This window comes from Manis pentadactyla, chromosome 19 (genome assembly GCF_030020395.1).
Source record: "Manis pentadactyla isolate mManPen7 chromosome 19, mManPen7.hap1, whole genome shotgun sequence".
Lineage (NCBI taxonomy): Eukaryota > Metazoa > Chordata > Mammalia > Pholidota > Manidae > Manis > Manis pentadactyla.
Genome location: NC_080037.1, coordinates 9,070,084 through 9,096,956, shown reverse-complemented (window position 1 = coordinate 9,096,956; position 26,873 = coordinate 9,070,084). Strand labels below are relative to the sequence as shown.

General features: G+C 42.2%; 1 protein-coding gene across 3 annotated transcripts; it reads right to left on the bottom strand.

The window, feature by feature from the left end:
- Nucleotides 1-978: 978 nt before the first annotated feature.
- On the bottom strand, nucleotides 979-21,995 carry LOC118930741 (Fc receptor-like protein 3). Of its 3 annotated transcripts, none has more exons than XM_036922626.2 (14): nucleotides 21,402-21,994; nucleotides 20,909-20,929; nucleotides 19,630-19,872; nucleotides 18,890-19,150; nucleotides 18,352-18,636; nucleotides 17,255-17,542; nucleotides 16,657-16,935; nucleotides 9,482-9,760; nucleotides 9,001-9,120; nucleotides 4,836-4,863; nucleotides 3,874-3,986; nucleotides 3,611-3,679; nucleotides 2,093-2,127; nucleotides 979-2,013 (listed from the first exon to the last, which is right to left on the bottom strand). In XM_036922626.2, the coding sequence occupies exons 1-14, from the start codon at nucleotides 21,430-21,432 to the stop codon at nucleotides 1,894-1,896; spliced, it is 2,172 nt and encodes a 723-aa protein (XP_036778521.2). In that variant the 5' UTR covers nucleotides 21,433-21,994; the 3' UTR covers nucleotides 979-1,893. The 3 variants fall into 3 exon arrangements, with proteins under 3 accessions (XP_036778521.2, XP_057351165.1, XP_036778522.2); XM_057495182.1 differs by having other exon boundaries at nucleotides 18,352-18,504; XM_036922627.2 differs by lacking the exon at nucleotides 18,890-19,150 and having other exon boundaries at nucleotides 21,402-21,995.
- Between the last annotated feature and the right edge of the window lie 4,878 nt (nucleotides 21,996-26,873).

The following is a 26,873-nucleotide window of genomic DNA, read 5'->3' as shown; positions in this document are numbered from 1 at the left end:
TGCTGTCCTCTCTGTTCCTGGCATGCACTCCTGGAGAGGGGCATTTGCTGTCCATGGGATGTTGCCTCCATTCTGTCTTCCTCCCTTACAGATATTCTGTCTTTTAAATCAGTAGAGAAACATCTGCGTTTTGTCACCACACTTTCAAATGGGTTTCCCACAACTGGCACTTGGTGGCATGTCCCTCTCCCCCCATATATGACATTATTCTTCCTGGAGTTCAAAGCGGGAGACATTCAGAGCAAAATCTAAGCATGGACACAGACTATACCCGGATTCCTTGCTGTTTCTACAGGTCAGGCACACCTTTTGGATTGTATTTTGTACCTACTATACAGAAACAAGACATAAGAGTCCCACTTTCATAATAAAAATATGTATTTCCTCCTAAGAAGGAAAATGATTTTTTCCTCAGCAAATTAGCTTGCTAGTTGAATTCATTAGCCTAAGATTGAAAACCTCAAATCAGATCACACGTTGCCATATGTTTTCTAAGTGTCTGATGCCCAAGGGGAAAAGCATAAAATTTGAAATACACTTTACCGGTGTGCTTGAGTTCTTTTCAAGTTTTGCAAAGCATCACTGTGTTATTTTCTTAAAGTCATCAACAATGGCTGGTGTAAAATCAATGATGTCCACAAATTGTATCCGTTGGCAGACACCAGTCATCAGTGAACTCTCTGGCCTCTTTTCCTAAGGTCTGTTTGTCTCCAGCGTTGTATCAAGTTCAGTGTAACACTAGGTGACAGAGGCTGACAATGTCAGTTACTCCTTTCCTGCCTCAGAAGAATTTATGAATAAATGCAAGTCTGTCATTTTTCCTGAAACTTAAGAAATATTGGTATGCTTTAAAAATTCTTTTTCCTCCATAGTTGTCGGTCAATTGAAGGAATGACTGGAGTTTTTGAGCAAGGGGAGGGGATGTCCTGCTTTGAGCTTTCTGATGGCCTTGCATCCACGCCCACAGCCAGTTCAGGTCCTGAGGGCTCCCGGGTGACACCAAGCTTTGCCACCTTTTCCTGGTCACCTGCTGCCGGGGCAGATGGCTGCCTTCCCGCTGTGTACTCATGTGGCATTTCCTCTGCGTGCACGAAGGGTGACGGAGAGAGGTCGCTGATGTCTCTTCCTCTTGTAAGGACACCCATCCTATTGGATGAGGATCTGTCCTTATAACCTCATTTAACCTTAACTACCTCCTTAAAGGTAGTCACATTGGGGGGTTAGGATTGCAACATGAGAATTTTGAGAGACAACAGTCCAGCCCATTAAACTGACCAGATAATTAGGAGGCTCTCCTATTAAATAGACTGGGTTATTCCATGTTTTTTAAATTTCTTTGTATTGATGTCCAGTTCATGAAAACACAGTATACACAGAGACAGAATGAATCTATTTGGTTGTTTCCAGCTTGTATGTGTAACATATACAAGTAATGCCCTTATTAACCACACGGAAAAGGTAACAAAATGTTGAAAGCAAATCATTTATGCAGAGATAGTACATTAAAAGCTTTTGTGCACTCTTAGATCAACTGGCCGTGGTTGCACCCTTGCAATCCTCACCGGAATGTTTCTCTCCCCTCCTCTACGCCACAGATCCAGGGACTGAAGGTCCACCTGCCCTGCCTTCACATGTTTGTCTACTCTGAAGAAATGCAGCATTTACTCAAATGCTGCCCACTCTGTTCCTAGAAAGCGCACAGACTCGGGCACAGAGGAGGTTGAAAAACCTTTCGTGCAGCCTCACGTCCCCTAGAGCCCAGCCTCCTGGGCAGCAGAGTCCTGGAGGAAAAAAGGGTGCCTGCTTGGACAGAACAGGAAGAACGGCACAGGCCACCCCCAGGGTCTCTGGGCCCCTATGGGTACAGAGCTAGTGGCTGAAGGTCAGTTGTATTCACGGGACATTCTCGTAGTTGTCTGCAGCCTCTTCACCCGCCCTGCCTCTCCTGCCGGCCGGCTCTGCAGGGTCATCAGGATGCGCCTTCTTCAGCTCCGAATAGATGACTACAGGTTCCTGGTGGAAAAGCACAGTCCGTACCTTCATACAGGGAAGGATGAGCAGAGAGGAAAGCAAGCCAGAAAATGTGACCCACCTTATCCTCCCGAGGCAGCCTTGGTGACTTTGGTGCTGGATGGGAGGAAGAAAGAAAACCATTACACCGTGGGCGATGTGTCCCAACTTTGAACCTACTCACGATCCGTTTCCCACCAGTCTCTCCTGTGCTGACTCCTCCCTTACTGCTTTCTCTGCTGAATGCTTCCAAGACATGTCCGCGGACGAAGCATCCCGTCCCCTTCCCGTCTACAAAAAAAGCCTCTCCCCTGCCCATCAAGTGCCCCAAGTGACTCTCCTGAAACTCCTTCTTCCTCCACTGCTCACCACAACCCCAGCAAAGCGGCTGCAACACCCTCCTCCCCACCTCTAGGCCTCTGTGGCTGTATTGATCTTTTGGGAGCAAGCAGCAAAGAGGACTCCCTTCACTTTGCACAGGGAAATTGGGACAAGCAGGAGAGGGGGCTGGCATGCTGAGGTCGCACAACACATTCCCGGTAAGCCAAAGATTTGTGGTGGAGCATTAAGAAGTTTCAGCATTTGTATTTCTTCTCTCCTCTAATGGGTTCATTGGATCTCTTTCATTTATTTATTTAGCCATGAAGCATTCATTGAAAAAATGACCTCTATTAGGCTTTGGTAAGCTTCAATGAGGCAGAAGTGACACACATTCAGTCCATATGATTAAGGAGTCTGTAATTTTGAAGGGGAGAAATGGACACAGAAACAAATGCAGCAAGTATTATGGACGCCAAGATAGAAATATACATTGAACTATACTGTTGCCACAAAGGGAATTAGTTCCTCCCAGGTTAGGACCGAGGGCGGGCCGGTGGGAACCACGGTGAGCGTCACAGTGGTGCCTCAACTGTGTCTTGACATGTGAGCAGGGGTCACCAGGTAAACTCAGGTAGGGGTAAAGACTTTTCAGGTCAAAAAGACTCATAAGCACTGAAGTATGAGACAGCCCAGTATGATCAGGAAACTGCCAAGAGCTCAGTGTGGTTAGAATGAGGGGACGTAAGCCAGAGCTGCCAGGAGGGGCCGAAGGGCGGAGGGAAGCAAAGATCGTGTTTTAGAATCAAGAGTCATCCGGGTTAGTTAACCTAGACAATAATGTGATCGACTGTGCATCTCAAAGGGATCATGCTGGAAACAGATTGTTGGAAGGCTGGAGGAGAACCAAGATTAGAAAGAAAGAGAACAGTTAAGAGAATTACAAGTATCTACACATTAGATTATATAGGCTTAATTTAGTAACGACTGTTCATTGATTTATTCAAAAAATATTTGAGGAACCTATAGTTTTCCAGCATTGCACTAGATTTCATTGATACATTCGTGAAAAACTATAGTGTCTGTCCTCAAAGAGTTTGTGGGGTAATGGTGTAGACAGGTAAGAGGGAGAGGATATGATTGTATGATTAGCAGTAGAAGAGGAACAGATAATTTCTTCCATGTTGGACTCATATTTGAGATGAATCTTTGATCAAAGACTCCTCGCTGGATCTGATAACACACTGCCATCTCAGCTCTACTTATCTGTAAGATGTCTCACCTGAATTTTCTTTTGTATGCTGGACACTCCAGATCTGGGAATAAACCAGGTTGCTGTCTTCAGGATTCACTGTGAGAAAATAGATCATAGCTGGCTGTAACAAAAAACCCACATTCTAGACTTTTCTTCCCAGCCACCCAGTTCTTTCCCTAACCCAGTGATGCCATTTTAACATTTAATGTGACTGGGCCATGGACTGTACCTCCATCTCTCCTCCCTCCTGGCTCAACCGTACAGCCCACCGGCCCCTAGGAAGTCCTCACCGTTGCTGTACACTGGCTGCAGCTCCGTTAGGGCTAGTGGCTCACAGTGGGTGGGCTCTTGGGGGTCTGTGCTGGAAGGGCTGGACAAGGAGGGCTCCTGATACCCACTAGGACTGTAATTGTGACAGAGGCAGAAAGAGACAAGAGAGAAAAATATTCGTGGATTATACAGAGTCTCAGGGAAATCAATGTCCAGGAAGAGCCTCGCATGGTTTATGTAAAAACATAATGGCTGTTCACCCTAAGAGTCTGCAAGGCTTGTTTGAGAAAATGTCAGACAGGGTGTGACCCAAGGTGAATCCCAGAGAAGCACTGTAGAGAAGACGCCCTGCAGCAAGGCCAGAGCAGAAAGCTACACTACCCCAAGGTCCCTTTGATAAACGCCTGTATTTGCTTAATTTTTTTTTACTATTTTCAAAATTGTAAACCCTTAAGCATTGATATGCAAAGAATTCTGAATTCCCACAGAATTTGACCTTTGCTTTTTTTAAAAAAAAAGTCCCTTTCAATTTTCTACCTCATAACGATCACACACCTTTCCTGTAAGATACCATGAAGGTTCTTCATGAAGTATTCTTTTTTCCAATTTCATTTCCTTCTGTAGTTAATATGTGAATTAACTCAATAATCATTTCCTGAATGAATGGAGGAATGGAGGAATGAGCAATAAAGGAAATGAATGCATTGTGGCTCTATGAAAGATGTCAATAAGATATCAGTGGAGTACATTTAAAGGAGTAGATAAATTAGCATCGATAGCAAATAATTATAAGTAGGTGTGAGTATTATTCACAAATATAATGCAAATGGAGTTCTTAATCATGTTCGGAATTCATAAGAATTTGAAAATATTAATAGGAAGTTGAGTCAAACACTTTTCAATGTGTATAATTCCATATTCCTATATTGTGTGTATAAGTAAATCATGAAAATGTTGGCAGCCCAAGAAGCAGAGACCTCACCTAGGTGTTCCAGAAGCAGAGAGTCCTCCTGAAAAACAAAGGACCAATGATGGTAAGTGGGCTGTGTAGATAACGTGCTCTATGTCAGAATGCCCTTTCCCAGAAATCAGATTCATTCTAGAGCTCAGCTATGGCAAATCTTAGAGAACATGCAGCTCCACTCCCCATGTCATGTTATAGATGAGGAAGGTGGGGTCTCAAAACATATTTGCCCAGAATCACACTTTTTCTGAATTGTTATTCAATCAGTAGTAGCAACATGAACTCTAGGTAGTTGTGACCAAGTAACAACTTAATACTTAATGTTGGGCCAAGTGCTTATGAGACAAAGGCAAGGGGACTGAGACCTACAGAGGGGGTTAAAATTGACTGACAGCTCTTACACAAGTATGAATCAATAGGACTAACACAATAAGCTCAGACCTCTCTGTATCTATGATCCTTGTAAATCCATTTCAAGAATATTGGGTACACATTGTTTTCTCCATACCCCTTCTTTCTTTCTCTTTCTCATGGTTAATTCCAATTTACCTTTCCTACTCCAGAGCTTTCTTTGATGCTAACAAGCTGGATTAAGTGACCTGTATTCATGCACCTAGAACCCTACAATATTAAAATTACTATATTGTATTGTAATTATCTATTTCTATGTTTGCCTCTAACTCTCTCCTTCATGAAAGGATGTGTTACTTGAGGCTAAAAACAGACCCACAGACCACTGGAACAGACTAGAGAGCCCAGATATAAACCCAAGCATATATGGTTAATTAATATATGAAAAAGGAGCCATGAATATACAATGGGAAATGACAGCCTCTTCAATAACTGGTGTTGGGAAAACTGGACAGCTACATGCAAGAGAATGAAACTGGGTTATTGTCTAACTATATACACAGAAATAAACTCAAATGATTAAAGACCTGAATGTAAGACATGAAAACATAAAACTCCTAGAAGAAAACATAGGCAATAATCTTTTGAACATAAGCATGAGCAAATTTTTCCTGGACCCTTCTCCTCTGGCAAAGGAAACAAAATAAAAAATGAACAAGTGTGACTACATCAAACTAAAAGCTTTATAGCGAAGGACACCGCCAGCAGAACAAAAAGGCAACCTACACTATGGGAGAGTGTATTTGTAAATGATTCATCTGATAAAGTGTTAACATCCAAATTTTACAAAGAACTCATATGCCTTAACAACCAAATCACAAATAGCTCAATTAAGAAATGGGCAGAGGAGCTGAACAGACATTTCTCCAAAGAAAAATGCAGATGGCCAACAGGCACATGAAAAGATGCTCCACATCGCTAATCATGAGGGAAATGCAAATCAAAGCCACAGAGAGATCACCTCACACCAGTTAGAATGGCCACTATCTAAAATATAAGAAATAACAAGTGTTGGTGAGGATGTGGAGAAATGGGAACCTTCCTACACTGTTGATGGGAATGTTAATTGATACAACCACTATGGAAAGCAGTATGCAGATTCCTCAAAAAACTAAAAATAGAAATACCATTCAAACCAGTAATTCCAGTTCTAGGAATTTACCCAAGGAAAACAAAATCCCTAATTAAGCAAGATATATGAACCCCTATCTTTATAGCTGCATTACATACAATAGCCAAGATACAGAAGCAACCTAAGTGTCAATCAATAGATGAATGGAAAAAGAGATGGTACATATACACAATGGAATATTATTCAGTCATAATATTGAAATCCTGCCATTTGCAACCACATGGCTGGATCTAGAGGGTATTATGCTCAGGAAACAAGCCAGGTGGAGGAAGACAAATACCATAAAAACAAAGCAAAATAGAATGTACAAAACAGCAGTAGACTCAAAGACACTGAGAAGTGACTGGTGATTCCCATGGGGGAGGACTTAAACTAGATGTGTGTGAGCATGATTCTAGCCTTTATCTCTCTCCTCAGAGCAATTACAATCCACATCAATCAAGAACAATCAACAATCAGTATGTGACTGAACTCGCTAAGTCCCAGGATTCATCTGAGATTCAGTCAATCTCTTCATCTGTTAAAGAGAAAGCAGACCCAAAGGCTGTTTATAATACAAGCTGATATTCTCTGAAGATATATGGACCAAGCACTGTACAAAGCACTTTACATAGATTGTCTCATACCTTAAAGATAGATACTGTTATTATGAACATTCTATAGCTGAAGAAACTAGGGTTTGGAAAACTTAATTAACTTGCCAGACATTAAGTATTTGGCATGTTCCATTACTGGAATTTTAATGCAGGCAATTCAATTATATAGTTAATAAATTTATTGCTCCCTTTGATAACTTGCAGGATACATTCATGCATAAGGAGCAGAACTCTTTACTTTTAGAAAAATTTGGAAAGGCTGAGAGCCCCCCTGAGAAGACTGGTTAAAAATGAGAAAGAATACTTTGATATGAGGGAAGTATGGTAGGCAAAATTTTGAGATGAAAAAGGCAGAGACCCTCTGATTGATGGACGGTTAAAATTCTTTAGTTGAGTTTGCTATTTAAAACAATACTTCCCCTAGATCTGGAGGACAGACACTTAGACACTTCTGGGCTCCTTGTTCTCATGAATCACATAAAATGATGGTTGTTAATCTTTCTTTCCCTTCCCTGGTGTTATTTGTTGCTATATTGACTGAGCAATCTGTTTTTTTTTCATATTATCAGCTTCAACACTGAGTTTTTAATGTCTGTACTTCTAGTATGTTGCTGATTAATACATGACATCCAAGAAAGATGATATGAATGAAGTAATGTAGAAAAGATATAGAAAAGTAATTTTGAAAGTAGGAGGTATGACTCTATAAGTCACTAAGGTGTAATGGAGAGAATATGGATTCAAGGACCAGGGAGATCCCAGTTAAATCTGACTCTTAATGGATTTATGAGCTTGGAAAGATTACTTAACTTCCCCAAATCTCCAGTTCTTTATGTCCAATCAGAAAATGATACCAGATGGAAATACGGATATACAAAAAGAAATGAAGAATACGGGAAGGGGTAACTAAGTGGGTATTGCCTTGACAGCAATTCAGAAAAGGCATCTCAAGAAAAAAAAAGCTACCAAACAATATCCCTCATGAACATAGATGCTAATATTCTTCACACAGTTTTTAGCAAATCAGATCCAACAATCATGACCTAGTAAGGCTGACCCCATAAATGGAAGACTGGTTCAATATTCAAAATTCAAAATCCATATCAATAGACTGGAAAAGAAAATCAGATGATCATCTCAATTATGTAGAAAAAAAATGTGACAAGCATTTTTTCCTATAAAAACTCTCAGCAAATTACAAATAGTAGAGGCTTCCTCAGCCTAATAAAGAACATCTACAAAAAATCCACAGCTAATATTATACTTACTGGTGAGAGACCAAATACTTTCCCTCTAAGATCAAGAATAAGACAACGTCTGCTCTCATTGTTATTCAATATTGTACAAGAAGTTCTAGCCAATGCATTAAGGCAAGAAAAAAACAAAACAAAACAAAACAAAAGGACCCAGACTGGCCAGGAGGCAGAAAAACTATATTCATAGATGACATGATCACCTATGTAGACGGTCTGATGAAATCAGACAGATATCAAAACTACCAAATGTGTTTAGCAAAGTTGCAGGATGTAAGATCAATATATGAAAATCAACTTTATTTCTATATACCAGCAACAATCAGAAATTGAAATTTTTATTTCATTCTCAGCATTCTCTATTAATTTTATCCAAATTTCACTATACTTAACTGATATTCAAATACATCTCAGAGTCTATGGTTTGCCCCCATGACTATTATCTTTTTGTTTTACAAATAGAGGACTTTATTTTTTATTCTTTTTGTTTTCAGTAAGTTTTCTACTAGGGGTAGAGTAGTAAATACTTAAATTTCTAATTTTTAATTAGAACCAAAACTTTGCTACCTGATTTAAATCTCCAATTAGGTACATGGAGTCATAACTTCATTAAGGAATTTATTCTATCTTAATGTCACTATTGCCTACAGAGCGGCAGTGAGTAGAAGTGAGGGTCTAGCACTTGGAAAGGAATAATAAACCTTTATGGGATGTACCACACAACTCTAAATCTAAATTATTACAGCAGTGGCAAAAGTCGCATCATCGGCAGGTAAGATGTGGACACGCACCTGATTTCCTCTGGGTCCTGAAGTGACCCACCAGAACAACAGCAGCTGCAAGGCCAAGGATGCTTAGCAGCCACCCAGTGACCCTCACAGGGATAAGGACTCCTTTGTTCCTGGAAGGCCCTAAGTGGAGAGACATGTACTTGAGTTCCGGTGGAAAATATTTTTGATCTAAACAAAAGCCATGTAGGTGGAGGCTAGAGCTATATCAGGACAGGTTGTTGCCAGGCTCTGATTTCTTCATTTGAATTATCTCCAGTATAATTAGTAATTTTCAAAGTAATGGCACATGGAGAGTGATTGCCAGCATCTAAGATTAAAATATATTCCCTTTTCCTCTACCCCATGAATGTAATCTCTAGAAGCCCCAAACCTTGGGGTGCATGTTCAAAAACTCTTTGATATTGGTAAATTTATACAATCTGTTGGATAAATATTTTATTTACTGTAACTATAACCACTGGCCCAGATAACGCCAACCCACCTGTGAAGTTGAGTGTCACCACCTCACTGCGCTGGGCCCCCAGGCTGTTGTCAGCTGTGCAGGAGAAGTTCCCAGAATGCTCTTCCATCAGAGAGAGGTTGAAAGATGCTCCTCCTCCAGAGGGGGCTGAGCTGTTCCCCAGGGTGACATCCTCATGAAAAAACCAGTAGAGGATCGGAGGAGAGCCTCTCTGGGCCTCACAGCGGAGCTCCAGTGTGTCACCCGCCATATCCTGGGCCCCAAGAGGGTTGAGGGTGAGGATAGGGCGAGACACTGGGACTATGGAGGAAACAGAGCAGTTTTGATAAGTATGTATATAAGATAACTTCTAAAGGCAATATCTGGCACAGTTTAGCGGTAGGAACAAGGACCTGGGATTCAGGAAAACCTGCGTTTGAATTCTGTATCTGTCCTTGGTTTCCAGGTTTGTGATCTTGATGTTTCAAAACTTTTTAGTCTCTCTGAGTCTCAGTTTATTCCTTTGTAAACTGGAGCTAATGATAATTATATCCCAAGTGATGGTAATAAGAATTGGGTACATAAAGTACTTGATCAATGTTAATTATTAATATTGATAGAAAAATTAACTAAAAGCAAGGTTCATATCTCAATATTACTGACTCCTGGATCTTAGCTTTAAACCTAGATTTCCACACCTATCTCATGTAGGGCCTCATTACTCATTACCCTAAAACCTTGCTTTATTTTTCTACATAGCATTTAACACTGACTATCTATCTACCTATCATCTATTTATCTATCTTTCTTTGTCAAATATCTGATTCCCCCAATAGAGTGTAAATTTCATAAGAATGAGGACTTATCGTTTGCTCATTGCTGTGTTTCTGGCTGCTGGAACTTTACCTGACATGTAATAATAATTGACAAATGAATGGATGACTGTGTTGATTCAGATTAACACAAAAATACACAGATCCAGCCATAGCAACAATGATTTCCATTTAGTTGTGGAAACAAGACAGCCAGGAAGAACAGAAAATCATTATGTTTTTACTAGCATATGGAATTATTGATAATTAATGTGGAATGTGAGCTGTGGTGTTGGTTCTGCTAAACTGTGAGGAAACCTGGATGAATCAATCTTGGTGTTTTAGACATAAGCTGGGTGTTTCATTAGCAAGAGAAGGTCGGTAAGGATCTTAAGCTCTGCTTTGCATCAGAAATTGCCTAAAGCAGAGGGAGCTTGGGGATCATTTGTTGAACGAGAATGATTCAACTTGAACATGAGCCATCTGCTGGCAGCAAGACAGGTAGCACCGGCGGCCCCATCGGGGTAGAAATGACAAGTCCTGCCAAGATGGCTTCAGTTTGGCCCTTCTGTACATCCTTTGCAATATGAAGTGACCTGGGCCAGTTGCTAAGGGCCTCAGGGACAAGTCTTTACACATACTTCATGCATCCCAGTGTGCCTTTCCACTCATGCCATGACCTCGTATTTCTTTCTTTTTGCAAATTTTTTGGAAATAAAATATACGTAACATAAAATTACCATCACAACCATTTTTAAGTGTACAGTCAGTGATATTAAATACATTCATAATGTTGTGCAACTGTCACCAGCATTCATCTCCATAGCTTTACATCTTGTAAAACTGAAACCCTGTACCCATTAAACAATAACTCCCTATTTACCAACTTCTCAGCCCCTTGCAATGACCATTCTTTCTGTCTCTGGTTTTGTCTATTCTAGGTACTTCAGACAAGTGGAATCTTACCTTATTTATCTTTTTGTGCCTGGCTCATTTCAGTTAGCATAATGGCCTCTAGTCTCATTCATGGGGTAGCATATATCAGAATTTTCAAAGTCTGAATATCCCATTGTATGTATACCACATTTTGCTTATACATTTACTATCAATGGACACGTGGGTTGCTTCCATGTTGTCATATTATAAATAACGGTGCTATGTACATGGGTGTACAAATATCTCTTCAGAACCTGCTGTCAACTTTTGGGGGTGTGTACCCAGAAGTGGAATTTCTGGGTCATATTGTAGTTCTACTTTTTAATTTTTTGAGGACTATCTAGACTGCTCCCCATAACGGCTAGACCATTTTACATTCCTACCAATAATAAACAGGGGTTCCAATTTCTCACTGACACTTGTTAAATTTTTTTTATAATAGCCATCCTAGTGGGTGTGAGGTGGTATTTCATTGCAGCTTTGATTTACATTTCCTTAATAATCAGTGGTAGTGAGCATATTTTCATGTACTTTTGGCCACTTAATATATTCTTTGGAGAGATGTCTATTCAAATCCTTTACCTATTTTTTAATTGGATTGTTTGTTTCTATGTTGTTGAGTTTTAGGAGTTCTTGATAAATTCTGGGCATTAATCCCTTATCACATATATGATCTACAAATATTTTTTTCCCATTCTGTAGGGTAACTTTATATCCTGTTGATATTGCCTTTTGATGCATACTGTTTTAATTTTCACCAATTCTAATTTATCTATTTTTTTTTTCCTATTTTGCCTGTACTTCTGATGTGTATCAAAAAAAACCATGGCCAAATCCAATGTCATGAAGATTTTGCCCTCTATTTTCTTCTAAGAGTTTTACAGTTTTAGGTCTTATATTTAAGTTTTTGACTTACATAGTGTTAAGTAAGGATCCAACTGCATTCTTTTGCTTGTGGATATCCAGTTTTTCCAGCAACATTTGTTGAAAAGACTGTCTTTTCCCCACTGAATGGTCTCAATACACTAGTCAAAAAATCACCTGACCATATAGGTGATGGCATATTTCTGGATGGTCTATTATATTCCATTGGTATGTGTGTCTGTTCTAGTCCCTAATGTCTGACTCCCCAAAGAAGAAAAATAAAGAAAATGATGGGAGAAAAAGGGTGCTGGCTCTTTTAATCCCCTGGACGTCACTTTAGCTAGAGGGGGAAGAAGCTTGAAATATTGGGAAGAAATGAGACAACAGTTAGCTACCTGCCTCTTTGTACGTCTGTGATCAGAAGCAGCAATTACGGATCTGAGCACAGATCTCCAATATCTGAAGGACAAGGTCCTTCTTGCCCACCCCGGCTCCCCACAAGCTGTGTGCACGCTGCTCCAAGAACACCTTCACAGCTCCCAGCCACGTGGCTGAGGGTGGGAGTCGGGTAGGTGCTACTGTGCTAAGAGCTGAAATGTACTGAACTTAACTGCAATTTGCCCAAGCCTTCCCCTTGGAGTTGCAAGCCTTCAGTAGACTCCAGAATACCAAAATAATTGCATCAGACAGATTCTGCAATTATTGTCTACATAGAAAGACATTTTCCTGATGCTTCCTCCTCTGCAATCGTCCCAGAATCCTCCTTGCCTCCTATTTCTCCAGGCTTCTGTATACTGGGAGCAGCGATTCTCAGATTCTCCCATTACATTTCTTCCTCCAGGGTTCGCCAAACATTTGGCTCCATATGACTATTCCCACAAAATCAGAGAATGTTAGGGATAAGACCATGGTTAGGATGAAATTCAGTGGTTTCTCAGGTGGGATATAGGACAACCCAAAGCGGTGTGAGAAGAAAAAATAGGAGAATGTTTAAGAGGATTTAGTTTTTAACTTGAAAGTAAAAAAGAAATGCAACTTTACTAACAGTCACATTGGCACACTTACTGAGGCCATATGTCACTCTCTGTGTTGAGATCTGTAAGGGATTCCCAGGAAGGCACAGGGGTCCCCACATAGCCGTGCCTTCCGTGGCTTGTCCCCTCTCAGCATATGGGAACATATTGCCCTTTTATTTGGCTACTTCAGTATTCTTACTTAAATAAAATAACTTCACTTTCTTAAATAATATAATCCTTAAAATCCTTTCTAAGGAGATTGGGTAAATTAAAGATTACTCATGTGTTTTTCTATGAAGAAAGATCATTACTTCACTTTTGGTGGGGTTTTTTTTCATGATCCGTGACTATCAGTAGTATAATAATTAGACACCAACAAAAATACTTTTAAACAGTACTCACAGTACTAATGCTTTCTAAATAAACTCAAGCTTTCAAGATAATATTTTGCAAAATGGTTGTTTAAAAATACTTACATGTCTACATAGTTTTATTACCAGGAAATGCCAATATGTCAACTCTAAAAATTCATATCTGCCCATTTAAAAATCTAGAGAAACGGAATGTAGCAGCCAGTTAATACTTGTTCTAGAGCTTGAACTCATTTGTAATACATTCAAATACACAATACTTCCTGCTTATTTTATAAGAACAACTTATCAACATCAGGAAACAGCTGAATTTCAATGAAAATCTTTGCATAGTTGGTGTATAGGATGGAAAAATGGGTATCATTGATGCTCTGCTTCCATCTGGATCTGGGTATCTTGGCAAGATACAAAATAATAATTAGTACAGGTGATGAAAGCTACTGTAACCAATTGATCCCCTACCACTTTATATCAAAACTGTTGAACATACCCCCCAAATATTTATTAACTATATATATGCACTACTTTACTAACTTAATATACACATTATAAAACCTCCATGATTTTTGTGCCTGCATGATTTACTTGGTTCAATTACTTTATGAGGAGAATGAGGACAAGACTAGGAAAGAAACTGGCTCAAGTTCATACAAATACTCTCTTGCTCAAAACGGAATCGCCATTTCAGTGCACTGTCCGGTCCTCCCAGGTCCTAATACCTACATCATAACCCAGTTTGGCCCATAGAAAGATCATTATTAACCAAGATGTGGTAAGTATTTCAATAGTTTGGAATAGTTGGAGAATAAAAAGCCATGGCAAAACCCAGATAATGTAAGGGTTTGAATCACTTGGAGGCATTACCGTATCTTTTTTATCCAGCTATCTTTTCCTGTGTCCTAGTGCACCATCCTGCTCTCCAAATGCTGGACACTTTGGAATGATCATGGATGGGCATGTAACTAATTGCCAACATGGGCTGCAAGTGGGAAATACAAGATGCCTTGGTGTCCCTGGTGAAGAAAAATTGTGTCTGGTGATACTGAGAACATCAGATTAAACTATATGCTAGCATGCAAAGAGTCAGAAGGAATTTAGACAAAAGTGAGAAGGCCAGAGAGGTCATTAGAATCTGAGGGTCAGGAGAAAGCACTGCTGTTCTATTGGCTGGGGGTGTCCACACAGAGAAACATTTTATCTTTTAATCCAGAGAACTGAGTAGTGATTTAGATTGAATGGGAGTAGGGGCAGAGAACCTTGGCAAGGAATGGTCTTATCATTTGTTCTTGGACAAAGGAATTCAGAAATAAAGTTTTGTAAAAGCTTCTGCTTTGTCAGAAGTTGCTGACCATCACTTACCTCGTACTATGGAAAGTCTTTCTGTGTCTGTGGGAAGACTGAATGGACTATATGGCTGTTGATGACAATGACAGTAAAAATAAAGGAGTGTAGAATAAAGCAGGGGGGATTATGCTCCCCGACTTCAAGCTCTACTACAAAGCCACAGTAATCAAGACAGTTTGGTACTGGCACAAGAACAGACCCACAGACCAGTGGAACACTAGAGAGCCCAGATATAAACCCAAGCATATATGATCAATTAATATACAATAAAGGAGCCATGGATATACAATGGGAAAATGACAGCCTCTTCAACAACTGGTGTTGGCAAAACTGGACAGCTACATGCAAGAGAATGAAACTGGAGTATTGTTTAACCCCATACACAAAAGTAAACTCAAAATGCATCAAAGACCTGAATGAAAATCATGAAACCATAAAACTCTTAGAAGAAAACATAGGCAAAAATCTCTTGAATATAAACATGAGCAGCTTTTCCTGAATGCATCTCCTCGGGTAAGGGAAACAAAATAAAAAATGAACAAATGGGACTACATCATGCTAAAGCTTCTGTACAGCAAAGGACACCATCAGCAGAACAAAAAGGCATCCTACAGAATGGGAGAATATATTCATAAATGACAGATCCGATAAGGGGGTAACATCCAAAATATATGAAGAACTCACATGCCTCAACACCCAAAAAGCAACTAACCCTATTAAAAAATGGGCAGAAAATATGAAGAGACACTTTTCCAAAGAAGAAATTCAGATGGCCAACAGGCACATGAAAAGATGCTCCACATCGCTAGTTATCAGAGAAATGCAAATTAAAACCACAATGAGTTATCACCTCACACCAGTAAGGATGGCCAACATAGAAAAGACTAGGAACAACAAATGCTGGCAAGGATGCAGAGAAAGAGGAACCCTCCTACACTGCTGGTAGGAATGTAAACTAGCTCAACCATTGTGGAAAGCAGTATGGAGGTTCCTCAAAAAACTAAAAATACAAATATCATTTGACCCAGGAATTCCACTCCTAGGAATTTATCCTAAGAATGCAGGATCCCAGTTTCAAAAAGACATATGCACCCCTATGTTTATCGCAGCGCTTTTTACAATAGCTAAGAAATGAAAGCAACCTAAGTGTCCATCAATAGATGAATGGATAAAGAAGATGCGGTACATATACACAATGGAATATTATTCAGCCATAAGAAGAAAACAAATCCTACCATTTGCAGCAACATGGATGGAGCTAGAGGGTATTATGCTCAGTGAAATAAGTCAGGTGGAGAAAGACAAGTACCAAATGATTTCACTCATCTGTGGAGTATAAGAACAAAGGAGAAACTGAAGGGACAAAACAGCAGCAGAATCACAGAACCCAAGAATGAACTAACAGGTACCAAAGGGAAAGGGACTGGGCAGGGTGGGTGGAAGGGAGGGAGAAGGGAAATAAGGGGCATTACGGTTAGCACACATACTGTAGGGGGGGCACGGGAAGACAGTATAGCACAGAGAAGACAAGTAGTGACTCTACAGCACCTTACTATGCTGATGACAGTGACTATAATAGGGTGTGTGCGGGGGACTTGATAATGGGGGGAATCTAGTAACCACAATGTTGCTCATGTGATTGTATATTAATGATAACAAAATTTAAAAATTATTTAATTAAAAAAAAATTAATAAAGGAGTGATCCAAGTTACTGATTGTATAGTCAGAAGAACTAAGTCATCCAGAACTCCCAGGTGGAGCAGATACAGTGGGGGGCATGCTGGGATATCACACCAGCAAACAGCCTAGAGGAGCTGTTTGTGAGAAAGCAGCCTGTTCTTAGCTGTTAGTGCTCTGGGAATATCCTGCTTACCGGTAACCTTAAGAGTCACGCTGTCACTGCGCTGGGCCCCCAGGCTATTGTCGGCCTCGCAGGAGTAGTTTCCAGAATGTTCTGCAGTCAGAGAGAGGTTGAAGGATGCTCCTCCTCCAGAGGGGGCTGAGCTGTTCCCCAGAGCGACATCCTCGTGATAAAACCGGTACAGGATCGGGGGAGAGCCTCTCTGGGCCTCACAGCGGAGCTCCAGCACTTCCCCCACCACAGCCTGGGCCCTGGGGGCCCTGAGGGTGAGGACGGGGCAGGACACTGGGACTGAGAGAGATGGTGGGATGTCAGAGAGGGTCTCTGCTGCTGTGACAGATTCCATAATCCCACTAATGCAACCTAAATATAGACATATTCTTTGAACCATGCGAAGTAATCCTGGATAATATTGTTTTCATCACTATTCATTCCTCTCCACAAGAAATTAGTCATCTTCAATTTATTTTGCCATCCATGCCCCTCCTTGGTTAACTTTAAATCTTTATACCTCTGTCCCTTCTCTTCCCTAAGAAGATCCTCATGGGTGGCAGAGAAATGCAACCCTGCCGTGTGAACCAAGGCTGAGCAAGAGGGATCAGGAACTTACTTCCCAGGGCGACTCTGATCCTCTGACTGAGCATGGGCCCGCGGCTGTTGTCTGCTGCACAGTAGTATCGCCCGGCGTCGTGCTCTTTCACAGAGGAGATTTGCAGCTCTGCTGACAGGGAATGCTGGGTCTTTCTCCCCAAACTTCTTTCTATGCCCTCTCTGTGCCAGGAGAATGTGATAGTCCCTGTCCCTTTGGCAACTGAGCAGATAAGGACCAGATTTCCTCCTGCAACTATCCGCCCTTCACGGGGTTGAGTCTCTAGAGTCACATCAGACACAGGGACTCCTGGGAAGACACAAGATGATACGTGAAGGCTTAGATGGCGGGGACTTCAGGGCCAAGGAGAAGCCTGATGCTGCCAACAGCAGCAGGTGTGACTGGCAGGGAAGGCAAGGCATCAGTTGTGAATTTTATTACAGAGGGAGCAGCCCCTCTCCTTCTATAATACAGCAATTTTCCACACAGCCCCCAGCACACAGCAATTCCCACCTTTGGGGAATGTAGGCCTATGAATTTATTTTAAACCTAATGTTGACCAGAGTTGCAGTTTATGAACATTTATGTCTAAAGAATCTCTGATGTGTCAATGGACCACAGAACAAGACAGCCACTGGGAATGTTACTTCTATCTCAAAGAGACTTGACTCAGAATCCAAATCCTTTAAGATTCCTCCAGTCTCACCTCTGTCTCCCTACATTCTTTTCTGACTATTTCAGTTAGTGTTTATTTTCCTATTATTTTGGAAAATGTTAGGCCAACAAATGGAAGCACCATAGGGACCTCCAAAGACTGCCCGTGGTCATCTGTGCTTCTAGTTACTTGCTGACTCATGAAAAAACATGTCCTGTATGTCTTTGTCGCCCCCACAGGGTTGGGCACCCGGTAACCAATCAATACGTGCTATTATCTGACTTGGATGGAGGAGCTTGGTGCTCTAGGGAAGGTAGGCCACTGCTGACCCTAAAGAGGGATGCCAGGAGAGCTGGAAGCTCCCCTCTGTTATGTCCACCGCCCCACAGGGCAGGAGGTGGCCTTGTTCTGTCCCCCTCTCCCCAGCTCTGAGTCTGAAAACGAAGCCCCCCCAGACACTCACTCTGAACTTGTATCTGGGATCTCCGGCTTCTTTTTACGATGTTGTGAGTCACGGTCTCCGCCTGACACCAGTAAGACCATGAATCTTCAGTCCACAAGGCAGGAACCCGGAGCTCTGGGGAGCTGCTCCAGCCTGATCCCAGGACCTGCTTTTCTTTGAAGAAACGAAATTGAAGCTGCCTGTCTGACTTCTGGGGAGAGAGGGAGGTCTCACATTTCAGGGTCACCGGGTTCCCCTCTATGGAGTGGGAAGGGCTGGCTCTCAGAACAGGAGGTGAAAACAGCTCTAGAGAGAAGAACAAACAAGCACAGTTGCCAGGGCAGTGAGGCTCAGAGCTCCTGGAGAGATGCCGCCATGCCCTCAGCACCAGCCATCCGGAGGTAGGGACCCAGACCCGTGCAGCTGGAACAACCGCCCATCTCGTCCCACGGCTGAGTCATCAGAGGCTTTCATGAGATCCCCCCCGAGGAGCACCCTCCCTCAATCCCCACACAGTTTCCTCGACGAGCCCTATTACCCACAGGAACAGAGCCGTTACCTTGAACTTGAATCATTAGAGGTTTTGAAATCTCCTTCCGTGTTATGAAAAGAAAAGCTTCCTTAGAAGCCGTACAGTGATATTTGCCATTGTCCCTAGAGACTGAGTTCAGCGTGAAGTCTGAGCTATAACTATTACTAAGTCTTTTTTCATTTTTGTAGTATATCTTTTCACTGGCTTTCTCTTCTTTCTGTGCCCGGCATCTCAGAACTACATCATCTCCTTCAAAGACAGGGTATGAAGCCTGGAGGATCAGCCAGTCTGCAAAGGGTACAGGACACCATCAGCTTATCCTCTGATGCTTCTTTTTCAAATTCTCATTTCTCCCCGTGAGGGAAGAACTACAGACTTACAGACACCTGCCAACGCCCTTCACCAGCATTTCCACACGGTCCCAGTACCCAGTTCTCCCTTGTCCTAGGATAGTGAACTACTTCCCAGAAAATGTCCTGAAGAAATCCCTATGCATATCATTAAAAGAGGAATTTTATACTTTCCCTTTCTTTCGACCTGGGTTCCCTTTTGCCTGGTGATTTCTGGGTTACCGACACTTCTCTAGATGGAGAAGACAGACAATGCAGCAATCACCTTTTGCCCTTTCTCTTTATTTTCCCCACTGGGATCACCACACTGAATATCCTCATGCCTGTTTATAAGTCTGCCTGGGCTCCCTGCACTGACCTCAGGCAGGCTGCCCAGTGGCTTAATTTCAGAGATCCCCCCCTTCTTTCTTTCCTCACCAGATAAAAATTCCACAAGCACAGCGTCACTGAGGGAAGATCCTCGGGTCTTGCAATTGTAGTATCCAGATGTGTTTATCTGGATCTCTTCAGATTCTCTTTCCAATCGCTTTTTGTCCCAATACCAGGTTATGCCTCCCTGGACTGAAGAATGGGCACCCTTGCATGTGAGAGTCACTATCTCTTCTTTAAAGAATCTGGACCATGGAGGTTGGAGGAGAATAAAAGCTTTTGGAGCTATTCCTAAATAGGACATAGAAAGATGAAGGCAGGTGAAGGAAAATGCGAGGCGGGTAGAAAACCGGAAGGTCCAGTCTGCCCCTGGACATCTTCCTGGGCTAATTCTGATCAGGACCAGGGTTGGAAATGGAACAGCTACAACCCAGGGAAATGCCTGGGATGGAATCTGCTCTTCCTCATCCTTCCCTAGCCTAGAGGTGGGCAGGCAGGTGCCGTCGGGGTTAGGTCTCAGGTTCCTAGTGTGCGTTTGGCAAAGCTCAGATAAGATTTATAGTTGGGCAAACACAGAGGATCTCTGAGGGTGGGATTATTCTGAACAGTTCTTATCTCATACATTCCTGGCAAGGTCAAGGTGAGCTGGGGATGCATATACCTCAGAAGCAGATTCTAGACTGAACAAACTCTTCCTATTTGGTTGTCAATACTTACTGAACAGATTTTTTTTCTCACTTTCATTACTTTTCAGCCTTGCTTCATTTGAAGTTCTCTGGGGAAGACAACTTTTTTCTAACCTCCCTCTAAGTGGGACACAATTAAGAGATAATAAGACTCTGAATGAAGGGGTGTGGGCTGCTTGAGAAGTCATACCGATGAATATAATTACAACTGACCGAGGTGCCCGGGAATGGAAACACGACTGTCACATGAGCTCCTTTTGGAGATGTGTAAAGATTTGGCTGTAGCATCTTCCTCTGTGAGTGGGAACTATTTCTGTGTTCTCTGATAGTGGCACTACCTTGGACATGCATGGAGGTGGGTCTTGGGGACTGGAGGAGATTGTGTATTTCTTTCACCATCAGCGTCCTGACTCTGTCCTTCCCTCTGCACTGAGGCATCCCGGTAATGGGGCAAGAATCAAAGACTGGAGGAATCAGAGGAGGATCTGCTCACCTACCAGAGCAACAGTTGTGACCTCAAAATAGCAACAGCACTACTTGGGGTGGCACATCCCTGCAGCCCTCAGTTTGGGGACAGTCTGTGCTGGATGAGAGGATCAATGCCCAGGTACCAGGAGGAACAGGGAGATGGGAAAACTGACCTGATTGTTCTCTTCCAGGAGCTGTGAGGGAACCAAGATTTAAAGATTAGCACACAGGGCACTGTTTTTCCAACACTTTTATCTAGATACTCTCTGAGAAATTTTCTAACAACCCATTTTTTAGTTTCTCCTCCCCATTTCTTTGCCCTCAGTCTATGCCACCCATAGCCCCCAAACAAAACAAAAGAGCTTACAATTTATTTTTATAAACAGAAATGACCTGTATCCACAAGCCTGGCTCGTCTCTTTCCTAATGCTACTTAACAGCTTCACACTTCATTGCCTCCCTCTCTTCTCTGGCCTGAGATGGGTGACAGACCAAAGGTAACAGACCAGCTCTGATGGGACCCAGAGCCTTTGGTTTTCTTGGGAGCCCAGCCCTACTTACTTTCCATCTCTTACTCTCTGTCTCTGAGCCCCAAGTGGAAGTGGATACAGAAGCCCCTGATTCTTCCCCTGGCTGACCTCAAGGAACCGAGACCCATCTACTCACCCAGGAGCAGAAACAGCAGCCACAGAAGCATGGGGGCCTGATCCGCCTTAGGCGGGGTAAGTCTGTCTCCCTAGAAGCCAGGCTTATCTCCCATCCGCGAAGGAGGACAGGAGAGTGGTACTCAAATGAGATCTGCAAGACTTAGGAAAGGGGAAGTAAAAGAACGTTATCTTGGCTTCTGAAGACATGAATGCGGTTACCTTGCCTTACGCTGTTTGCATGTTCGGCTTGGTTGCTGTCATTTTCAGATGTTGGTGGTCATCCCCTGGGAGTTCAGGGCTCCCAGGAGAACTGTCTCCCAGGCTGTGCCTGGCTTTTCTGAAAAGGCCACGCTGTGGATTTTCCAGTACTCAAATCATGTTTCTCTTCATTTTTCAAATGGGAAACCCCTCGGTTCCACGTGAGGCTTCTTGTACAGATGTGCCTAGTAAGTGTGGTGTCCTGCCATGTTTCATGGTGTGAGTCACACACAAAGGGCCAAAGCCAGTATGAAAGACTTTTTCCCCTTTGCATAAGTGGGCGTGAAGCCGCTGAAGAAGAAAATAATAGAAATTTGCAGACTAACAAAGGGGCTGCCCCTCAGTCCTACCAGACATGTGCAAGTGAATAAGCAAGCAGACTGTTTTGTGCCAGTCTCGGCCTCTCAATAACCAGCACTGTGACTGGAACACTGTTGCATTCATTACTATGATGGCAAGATACCCTCAGCAATAAACGCCTGGAAACTTCGGGAAAAATAAAAGGTTCACTACTTGCAGGTCCTGGAAAACACACAGCCCACGTGGGGCCACACTGTGAGGTCGTGGGCCAGGGGCTTGGCTTTCACTGGAGTCAGTGGTGGGGATCTAAGCTTTCATGGGCTCATTTTTTTATTATTGAATTTGAAACAAGAGCAGGAGTTTAAAGCACAGGAAGAAGAAGAAGAAAAAAAAAACCCAGCTCAAATGGTCAGTTATGGAAATCAACCAAGATCTCTAAGCCAAAGGTGCTGGGGAGGGAGGCACATGATGGGTCTTTATGGGGCGGCTGCAGTGTTTGTTCTAGAAAGTTGGCTTTTGAAGTGGATTTCTCTGCAGCCATTAAAGCTACATAGTCAGGCACTGGTACTACAAAAAGAATCCAACTGCAGGGTTTATAAACTACAGAACCCCTGGTTTTAAAGCCAGACCTCTTCTCCCAAAGGGCTTCTAGGCCTTGGAGTTGAAGAGATCTCACCTGATTGTGTCCTGTTTCAGACCCTGGAAGGCTTTTTTTTTACAGCGTCCATCATAATTTGTCTATTTCCCTCCCCAGACCTGGAAGATTTTTATCTATTATTTCTTTGAATTACCTTTCTCATTCTCTCTCTCTCTCCTGGGACTCTTGTGAATTTTTTAGGTCAATTATTGCATTCTTCAGCCCCATGATTTCTGTTTGGTTCTTTTTTATGGTTTCTATGTTTGTTGTAATTTGTACCTGTTTGTGCATTGCTCTCTGGACCCCAGTGAGCATGTTTATGAGAATTATTGCTGAATCTCTGTCAGGTAAATCATGGAACCCTGTTTCATTAGAATTGGTTTCTGGAAATGTATCTTGTTACATCTCTGCCTGGTTCTTCATTTTCCTTGGCTCTCTGTGTCAGCGTATGATCATTAGACAGAACGGCCACCTTTCCAACTCTTCACAGACTGGCCCCATACAGAAGATGCCCCCTGCCAATCAGTCCATCCAGAGACTCTGGGGTCCCTGCAACTCTTCCCCTCCTCAAGGAGAAAGAGTTAGCTGTGATTTTTGTCCACTCACTTGGTGCATTAGTGCTTAGCTGGGGTGGGGAGTAGCTATGGTGCCCATCAGCCCACAAAGCACCTCCGTTTTCCTTAGGCAGCTAGTCTGCGCACTCACAAGAGCTCCGAGATCGCTGAAACAGATGCTAGTTCTTTGAGCAGCCTCAGAGAAGATGGGGTGCTAGATGCATGGATCAACTCTTTCCCTCCCCAGAGGAGGCTGAAACCTAGGGGTTTTTCTTTTTGTCTTCTAACTGTGCTGAGCAGGGGGAGGTGCAATGGCATTTGCCAGCTCAATCCACTGACTCACCATACTTCCCTGGGTGGCTAAAGGATGCTGGACCTGCCAGAGCTCCAAAATGGGAAAAGCAGAAGCCAGTGCTCTGGGAAGCTGCCTCGGAGTCCTCGGAGCTCTAGATGCAGGAACCAACCCCTCCCTTCTGCTGGGTGATGCTGGCTGCTAGGGAGTCATTTCCTGATCTCGTGGTGCTGCACCAGAAGCAGGGTCTCCGATGAAAGGTTGTCCCAAATCTCCCTTCGGGCTTTGGTGGGTCTCACTGCACTTTCTCATGGGATGTAGGAGCCTTTCATTAGTTTCTGATTTCTTTCATGAAGGGAATTTGTCTGTGAGTTGTTGCTAAATTGGTGTGTTTGTGGGAAGAAGGAGGGTCTAGGGCTTCCGACTCCACCATCTTGCTGATATCCCAAAATTCCACTGCATTTTCAATGCCTAGCAGAGCACCGTCATATACTAATTCACCAATAACTACTTGCTGAATGAGTGAAAGATCAGTGAACAACAGTGTAGAATGATAATAGAAGATCAGATGTGTTTAAGGTGTTTCCTTAGTCACTCCTGGTTAAAGGTTTCTGCAGTAGAGATGAGATGTTTCTTATATCTATTTACCTAAATTAAATTAAATTGTTGTTTAAAATGGTACTCAATCCATTGTGTAGTATGGGGTTATGACAAACTAATAATTATAGAGTGTGGTTGCCACTTCTGAGAGGTCTTCTTTGACCTTGCAAATCTGGGCTAAGCATTCCTCTTGTGTGCTTCAACAACACTTTGATAGAAACCAAGTTCGTCCTGTGCAGCCTGATTTCCTGGTCCTTTGGCCGTATTTCTCAGTAGTGTGAGTATCTTCAGGGAAGGAAATGGCTCCGGCTCACTTTTGATTTTTCTGTGTCCAGCACAGCTGTCAACAAAAGGAAAGATCAATTGAGAGGTAGTGCATGTTAAGTCAGATTAATTCTACAACATGAAAAAATACACTTAATTTCATGGTCAAAAGTAAAGATGTTCATGGTTCCTGCTAACATTTGTTTCCTGTGGTTGGAAAGAGATGGTCAGAAAAGCAGTCTTTTGAATATTACTGCCTCTCTGGTGCCCAAAAGATTGTTGTTTTTTTTTTTATCTTCCCCTCTGTAAAGCAGGAAATAAATAATTTTTACTATAACTATGCCCTGTGCAATATCTGGGATACACTTGCACCAAAAGAGGAGTCATTGTTTATTTGAAATTCAAATGTAATTATGTAAGTCCTGAATTTTTATTTGCTAAATTCATCACATCTAACTGAACAGCATCACATTTAATTTGCATGAATAAATGAAGAAGGGATTGTGTTGGGGGACATTTATTTTTCTTCCAGGTGTATGCAACTCCTCCTCTGCTACCTAACACACCCACCCCAGGAGAAATGAAATGATGTAAGGAATTGGTACATTCAGGGGAATAATAAATGAGGCGTGCTGAACCCCGTCTCATACTTTTCATCTTGGATGTAAGTCAGCTGGTGGAGAGACCTATATACAGACATAGACATTCCTCTGTACTGGTGGGATTCTAGAATTTTATGAGCAAATTCTCAGGGAAATGAATAAGGGCTATGGGCTTAAATATAACAAATTAAAACAAGGGAACAAACATTTGGGAGCCATGTATTTGCCTTGGGCTTTAATGAGAGAGCAGAGCATTTTGTAGATTGAAGAGGCTCATACTGGGCCACATTTTAACTTTACTGAGCTTAAGCAAGGTGCTTGCAGCCTTAGGGCTGATGGTTTATCCATAAACAGTAGGTACGTGGATTACCATGAGGGCTGTCCAGCAACAGAGCTCTGGGAGCCACAAGGGTGGCTCAACAAAGGCCCAGGGTAACTTGAATGGCTTTTCTAGGAAGGCAGTCATAGCTGAAGCAGATAGTCTTTTTTAGTGAAAGTAGAAACATGAAAACAAAAATAACTTAAGCAACCATGCTCTATAAATCAAATTATCTTCTGTCAGTTAAGAGTCTGCAGAAATTGCTATAACCCTTTGCCCTTGAATTCTTATTCTGCTCAATCTCAGCTAAGTGGAGGTTCTCAAATTCTGGGTAGAGCTGAGATTGCTTTTCTTAGGCTCTAGTGACTTGAATATTTGTTAGCTGTAAGGTTCCTCGCGTACTACAAAACACCAATAAGGATCTAACTTCAAATTGCTAGTGTCGGCCCTAGAAAGGCTCTCTTATCAGTTACCATAAATGCCGCTTGGCTTTAGGGCCCAAGGAGCAAACAACAGGAGTCACTCTTGAATTCATGGTATTCCCTAGGCTCAAGAATGGAAAATATTTGAAGAATTACTGGGTAAGTTTCAAGACTGTATGGTTATTGTAAATACACATGCAGATATTGCCTGTGTCCTGTGGGAATGTGCCTGATAACATTTATGCAATTTGAAAGGGGAAGATCAGGTCCTTGGGGTACACATTGGGAAAGGATTGGTTTGCACTGGGCCCTTTGAGGAACAATTTTCAGAAACATTTCCAGAATCTGTTGAGATGTGTTTTCCAACTGAAATAAATGCAGGAGCAATGAGAGAATGGCTCCCAGGTCTCAGGTTTCTTAAGCCTCTCAGTTCTACCAAGTTGTCAGAAGCACTTCACTCAAAGAGAAAGTGAGAACTAGGAGGCTTTGAATAGGTTTAATGGGGAAGAAAGTCACAAAATATGTTGTGCCCACCCACCCCCAAAATAGTAAATGCTTAGTGTCAACATTAACCTTGTGCTGGGTGGTTTCTCACAATTAAGTTTAAGTCCAGAGAGTCTGGTTTAACTGGCATCAACTGGCACCAACAGCCTGGCATCCAACTGAAGCTAAACAAAGAATTTCTTTATCTACTCTCCTTTCTTATGTGAGTGGATCTCTGTTACCTGTTTGAAGACATTAAATACGGGTTCTAGGAGCATAAGCCTCCTTGGTATAACGTTCTAGGGTTGAGGATTAGCTTTTTAAAATCCAGGGGGTATGGGACTTGTACTGTTAATTTTTTATGCCCTATTAATTCTTTGAACTCATTAAAATTGTGGCTTATGAGAGTCTTTGCACTGAACCAATAAAACCTCCAAGGTTCTGAAACAAATTATTCAATTCTACTGTGAGATGGCCCAGACAGTAATTACTCAAACAATCTCAGCTCCACACAGAATTCGAGAACCTCCTGTTAGCTGAGATTGAGCAAAATAAGAAATCAGGGGCAAGGGATTACTTTCATTTCTTTAGACTCTTAACTCACAAAAGACGATTTAAGAGTTTATTTTGATTTTAATGTGCCTAGAATTTTTCTTACAAGGATATTTAATCTCTGAGCTTCAGTTTCTTCCTAGGGAGATTAAAAAGGGAAGGAGTTTACAGTAAAGTTTATGGCATCTCCATGTCACTGCAATGTTAC

Excerpts from the sequence above, each read along its gene's own strand:
- LOC118930741 (XM_036922626.2), bottom strand. The coding sequence starts at position 21,432 with ATGCTTCTGTGGCTGCTGTTTCTGCTCCTGG. Across the intron at positions 3,987-4,835 it reads TCTGCTTCTGGAACACCTAG|TCCTAGTGGGTATCAGGAGC; the intron begins GTGAGGTCTCTG and ends TCACAATTACAG. Across the intron at positions 2,128-3,610 it reads GCATACAAAAGAAAATTCAG|CACCAAAGTCACCAAGGCTG; the intron begins GTGAGACATCTT and ends CCTCCCATCCAG.